At 43.1% G+C, this 5,000-nt stretch overlaps 3 protein-coding genes across 3 annotated transcripts in view; all 3 read left to right on the plus strand.

Moving 5' to 3' along the window:
* LOC134181300 (uncharacterized) overlaps positions 1 to 1,710 on the plus strand; it is a 5,454-nt gene extending 3,744 nt beyond the window's left edge. Inside the window, exon 6 of the mRNA XM_062648547.1 lies at positions 1,055 to 1,710. Within this exon, the coding sequence (XP_062504531.1) occupies positions 1,055 to 1,437 (383 nt within the window). The 3' untranslated portion in view covers positions 1,438 to 1,710. The remainder of the gene's footprint in view (positions 1 to 1,054) is intronic.
* A 368-nt stretch (positions 1,711 to 2,078) lies between these two features.
* LOC134181059 (leucine-rich repeat protein SHOC-2-like) overlaps positions 2,079 to 5,000 on the plus strand; it is a 12,197-nt gene continuing 9,275 nt past the window's right edge. Inside the window, exons 1-4 of the mRNA XM_062648257.1 lie at positions 2,079 to 2,337; positions 2,412 to 2,483; positions 3,643 to 3,672; positions 4,176 to 4,361. Coding sequence (XP_062504241.1) covers positions 2,155 to 2,337; positions 2,412 to 2,483; positions 3,643 to 3,672; positions 4,176 to 4,361 — 471 coding nt within the window. The 5' untranslated portion in view covers positions 2,079 to 2,154. The remainder of the gene's footprint in view (positions 2,338 to 2,411; positions 2,484 to 3,642; positions 3,673 to 4,175; positions 4,362 to 5,000) is intronic.
* The window catches only part of LOC134181244 (uncharacterized), a 2,416-nt gene continuing 1,855 nt past the window's right edge, over positions 4,440 to 5,000 (plus strand). Inside the window, exon 1 of the mRNA XM_062648484.1 lies at positions 4,440 to 5,000. This exon is cut by the window's right edge and continues 1,855 nt beyond it. Within this exon, the coding sequence (XP_062504468.1) occupies positions 4,691 to 5,000 (310 nt within the window). The 5' untranslated portion in view covers positions 4,440 to 4,690.

A 5,000-nucleotide genomic window follows, 5' to 3' on the forward strand; every position in this document is an offset into this window, starting at 1 on the left:
AGAGGGTAGGGTAGGGTAGGGTAGGGGAGGGATAGGGGAGGGATAGGGGAGGGATAGGGGAGGGATAGGGAGAGGGGAGTGGTAGGGAGAGGGGAGTGGTAGGGAGAGGGAGAGGGCCGGAGAGGGAGAGGGAGAGGGGGCAGGGAGAGGGAGAGGGGGCAGGGAGAGGGAGAGGGGGCAGGGAGAGGGGTAGGGAGAGGGGTAGGGAGAGGGGTGGGAGAGGGATAGGGAGAGAGGTGGGAGAGGGGTAGGGGGAGAAGAGGTAGGGGAGAGAGAGGTGAGGGGAGAGAGAGGTGAGGGGTCGGGAAATGGGAGGGGTAGGGAAAGGGGTAGGGAAAGGGGTAGGGAGAAGGGAAGCGTAGGGAGAGAGAGAAAGGGGGAGAGAGAAAGGGGGAGAGAGGAGGGGGAGAAAGCGGAATCCGTGAACAAATTTCTTTATACTTTTTGTCACACAGTGGTTTGGACGTCAAGGTTATACAAGTTGTTTCTAGTCTAGCCTGCCTCTTTCTATTTTACTCCAAGTTCGGAAGTAGAAAAGGGGAGGGGCTGCCTACGTGGAATTTGGTTGTTTCAGGGTTGGTGCAACTAGTAAACTATAGTAATGGCTGACATGTGTCAAAGCCATCTGTCTGTCTGTCTGTCTGTCTGTCTGTTTGTCTATCTGTCTGTCTGTTGCTTGTCCATCTGTCTGTCTGTCTGTCTGTCTGTCTGTCTGTCTGTCTGTCTGTCTGTATATCATTAACAGACACTGAATGGCATCAACTTCCAGGTTAGGTTATAGCTGATTAAATAACTAATTTATGTGCGACAAGTATTACCGCATGCCTTTGCAATACATGTTTGTGTCAAATTTCGGTTGTAGAGACACTACTATGCTTTCACTACACCACCCAACCATCAGCAGACACAAGGGACACACCCACTAGCGCAAAGCAGACCACGCCTACTAACAGGCACGCCTACTAGCGCACGCTAGACCAGATCAATTACTATTTGCTGTCTACACCTTTGTGTTAGCAATGATGAGATGTGACAGTTTATTGTTGTATTGTAGCTGTGTGTGGTCTCGTGAGGCAACAGTGTGTATCTACTGACGACGATGTCGCAGTTGCTACACGTCACCTTGTCACCGACGTGTCAGACAGTGGCAACGTGAGGAGTGTCAGAAGGATCATAGGACGAGAGGAGATAAAGGCCAGTTTGGCTCTCTGCAACAAGCTACATAACATGCTCAAGCTAGGCAAGATGCTCAAGTCACAAAACATGCACGATCGACACGTCACATCGACATTACCTGCTGGGAAGAGGTTGAAAGTGAGACGTCACATTCAGGCTTTTTGGACTGACTATGAGAGAGTCCAACAACTTGCCTGTCAACGTGACTCGTTTGCCTCATCACTGAGAGCACATGAGATACGTTATGAGATGAGATTTTGATATGCAGATTTTTGCTTTACGTAGATGATACTTGTAATATCCTTACTTGATGACACGCACACACACACACACACACACACACACACACACACACACACACACACACACACACACATAGTGACACACCCATGCACACACACAGTGACACACACACTCACTTGCACACATGCACACACACACACACACACACACACACACACACACACACTGAAATTGTTTGTGATAGTGTCATTTATATTCTTTGTCCTGCATCATTGACAGATGCTGTTGCAATGTTTTAATGGTTGATATCAAATTCATTCTTCTTGATATTAATAATAGATTTTGTTATTTATTTGATTACGTGTTATGGTCACATGTTACGCAGTAAGGGAGTGAGTTGTCACGTGACCAGCTAGACCCGTTTCACACCTCGTGTAATAATAACATTAATATTAATTTTTACATATACAATATGTCTTATAAATATATAATTTTTTAATAATGTCAAAATAGATAGTTATATATATATATATATGAATAGATAATCATAATAATTACATGTACAGTGTACATATTGCAAGATGTTAGGCCCGCCCTCTTCGGAGTCCCAAACACGCGACGCGCGCCACGCATACGGGAACCAAATAAATACTTTTTCGCAAATCCCGTATTATTCTTAGCACATTCTGCTTTGTCTCTCCACATAGTTTCCCGCAACGTCTACTCGAGGCCCCAATGGCCTTCCGTCCATCTCGTCGCTCGCCCGAGCGTCCATCAGTCGACGCCACGTCGCCAACCGCTCAGATCTCTCCGTCACTTCACACAAGAAAGACTGTCACGGTCGTAGAAGGAGACGGAACGCCCAAACTCACGACAGGAAAGAAGAAAACGACTGGTCTCGAACAGAAAACGAGCTCGGTGTGTGTGTGTGGTGTGTGTGGTGTGATCAGTATTTGGTTTGTATGTTTATTATTGCGGTTATCGCTTCGTAGAAAGACGTGCGGAAGGTGATGTCGAAGTGTAGAGATGATCACGACAAGAGACTCGATTTGAGTCGTTGTGAGGTGAGATTAATGTATTGAGTGTGCGTGTTATGAGGTGAGAGGCTCACTTCCGGTCAGTAATGATGCGCATGGCTTCCTATGGCTGGCGGGATTTCCTACCACAGGGTGGCATGACGTAGGCGTGATGGTATAACGTGGAGGAAAACGGTAGGGAGGTAATAGGCAGGTGTACAGTACAGCCAAAGATGTGGGTGTTTCCGGTTTAGAAACTGGGACTTTGTAAGGGTCACGTGATGCAACAATTGCGTCACTTCTGGTATGCATAATTTTTGTTCTTGTGACTCTGTGGGTGGTTCTCTTTTTTGTTTTCTGTTTATATGTTTGTTTATTTATTTGGTTATCTGTTTGTTGTTTTTGTTTATATGTTTGTTTATATGTTTGTTTATCTGCTTGTTGTTTTGTTTGTTTATTTGTTTGTTTATATATTTGTTGTTTTCTGTTTATCTGTTTGTTTATTTGTTTATCTGTTTGTTGTTTTGTTTGTTTATTTGTTTGTTTATCTATATGTTTATCTGTTTGTTTATCCATTTGTTGTTTGTTTGTTTATCTGTCTGTTTACCATTTGTTTATCTGTTTGTTTATCCATTTGTTGTTTGTTTGTTTATCCATTTGTTTATCCATTTGTTTATGTGTTGTTTTATTTGTTTGTTGTTTTTATGTTATGCTGAGGAATGTGTGATGCCTTCATTGCAGTTGAAGTGGTCCAGCCACGATTATTGTTTGTGTTTGTATTTGTGTTTGGTCGTATGTGGCAACTACTGATGGTGGACGACGGCCAATCACAAACTGAGTAGTGTTCATGAAAGTGTTGTCTATGAGAATGGTGGAATTCATGTTTGCGAATCAGAGGGACTTGTTGAAAATGAAGGACGGAAACATAGCTATCTGTAGATGATGGACAGACAACAGACAGACAGTTTAGATTCACATGTATTAGCTTTGATGTATAAAAATATATGAAGATTTGATAAACAAGCAGACAGACAGACAGACAGACATGAGAACAAGTTGTAAGATATATGTTAATATCAATGGAGCAGTCAAAGTTTTTAGGCATTTAATGAGGGTGTTACCCAGCTACACCTGTGTAATGTGCACTAAGCTGCATATGTTTAAATTCCTCTCCTACAGTGCTGTTCATTGTTTCTTTGCTTCACAGGTGACAGAACTTCCCAAGTCAATCAAAGATGTAAGTTGATCTTGTGTGTGTGTGTGTGTGTGTGTGTGTGTGTGTGTGTGTGTGTGTGTGTGTGTGTGTGTGTGTGTGTGTGTGTACATGCGTGATTGTGTGTGTGTGTGTGTGTGTGTGTGTACATGCGTGATTGTGTGTGTGCACGTGTGTGCATTTGTTTGTTTGTTTGTGTGCGTGTGTTACTGTTTGTGTGTGTGTGTGTGTTTGTGTGTGTGTTACTGTTTGTTTGTGTTTTTTTTTTGTGTGTTTGTTTGTGTGTTTGTTTGTTTGTGTATTTGTTTGTGTGTTTGTTTGTGTGTGTGTTTGTGTGTGCATGCATGCGTGTGTGCACGTGCATGCATTTGTTTGTTTGTTTGTTTGTTTGTGTATGTGTGTTACTGTTTGTGTGTGTTACTGTTTGTTGTGTGTGTGTGTGTGTGTGTGTGTGTGTGTGTGTGTGTGTGTGTGTGTGTGTTTGAGTAAGTTTCTGTTAGTTGAAGGTCTTCATATTACGTTAATAGCTGACACAGTTGGAGGAGTTATATCTTTATGGAAATCGACTCACTTCATTGCCTTCTGAGATCGGATCACTGCAGTCTCTTCGGACGTTGGGTTTGAGTGAGAACATGCTGTCAACTCTACCCGACGAGGCAGAACGACTTGTCAAACTACAGATATTGGACATACGACATAACAGACTCAAGGAGGTATCTGTTCACGTGTTTCATCAGTAGGTCATCAGTCAGCTGTATTTTTGCCTTTCATCCTTTTATCTGTATGTCTATTTGTCTGTCTGTCTCTGTGTTTGTCTGTCTGTCTCTGTCTGTGTTTGTCTGTCTGTCAGTGAATCTGTCTGTCTTTCTATTGTCTGTCTGTTTATTGTCTGTTTGTCTGTCTGTCTGTCTGTCTCTCTGTCTGTTTATTGTCTGTCTGTCTGTCTGTCTCTGTCTGTCTGTCTGTCTCTGTCTGTCTGTCTGTCTGTCTGTCTGTCTGTCTGTCTGGGGCTGAGCTTGTAGTTCATCACCTTTCATTCCTTATGGAGAATAACCCAGGCTTGTCTGTTCTCTGTACTGATGTCAAAAATGCCTTCAATTCAGTATCGAGAGACAGTATTCTAAGTCAGGTCATGAAAGTGTTTCCTGAAATATACCATCACGTGAGGCAAATGTATGACAGTCCGAGTACCTTAATTTATGTCAAGGGGAAAGATATAGTGAAACTACAATCAGAGGAAGGAGTTCACCAGGGTGACCCTCTCGGTCCAGTCCTGTTCTCAATTGCTTTACAACCAATCATTGCCTCAGTTCAAGACCGTCATCAAGATACAACTATGCTGGCGTATTTGG

Source organism: Corticium candelabrum, chromosome 6 (assembly GCF_963422355.1).
Source record: "Corticium candelabrum chromosome 6, ooCorCand1.1, whole genome shotgun sequence".
Lineage (NCBI taxonomy): Eukaryota > Metazoa > Porifera > Homoscleromorpha > Homosclerophorida > Plakinidae > Corticium > Corticium candelabrum.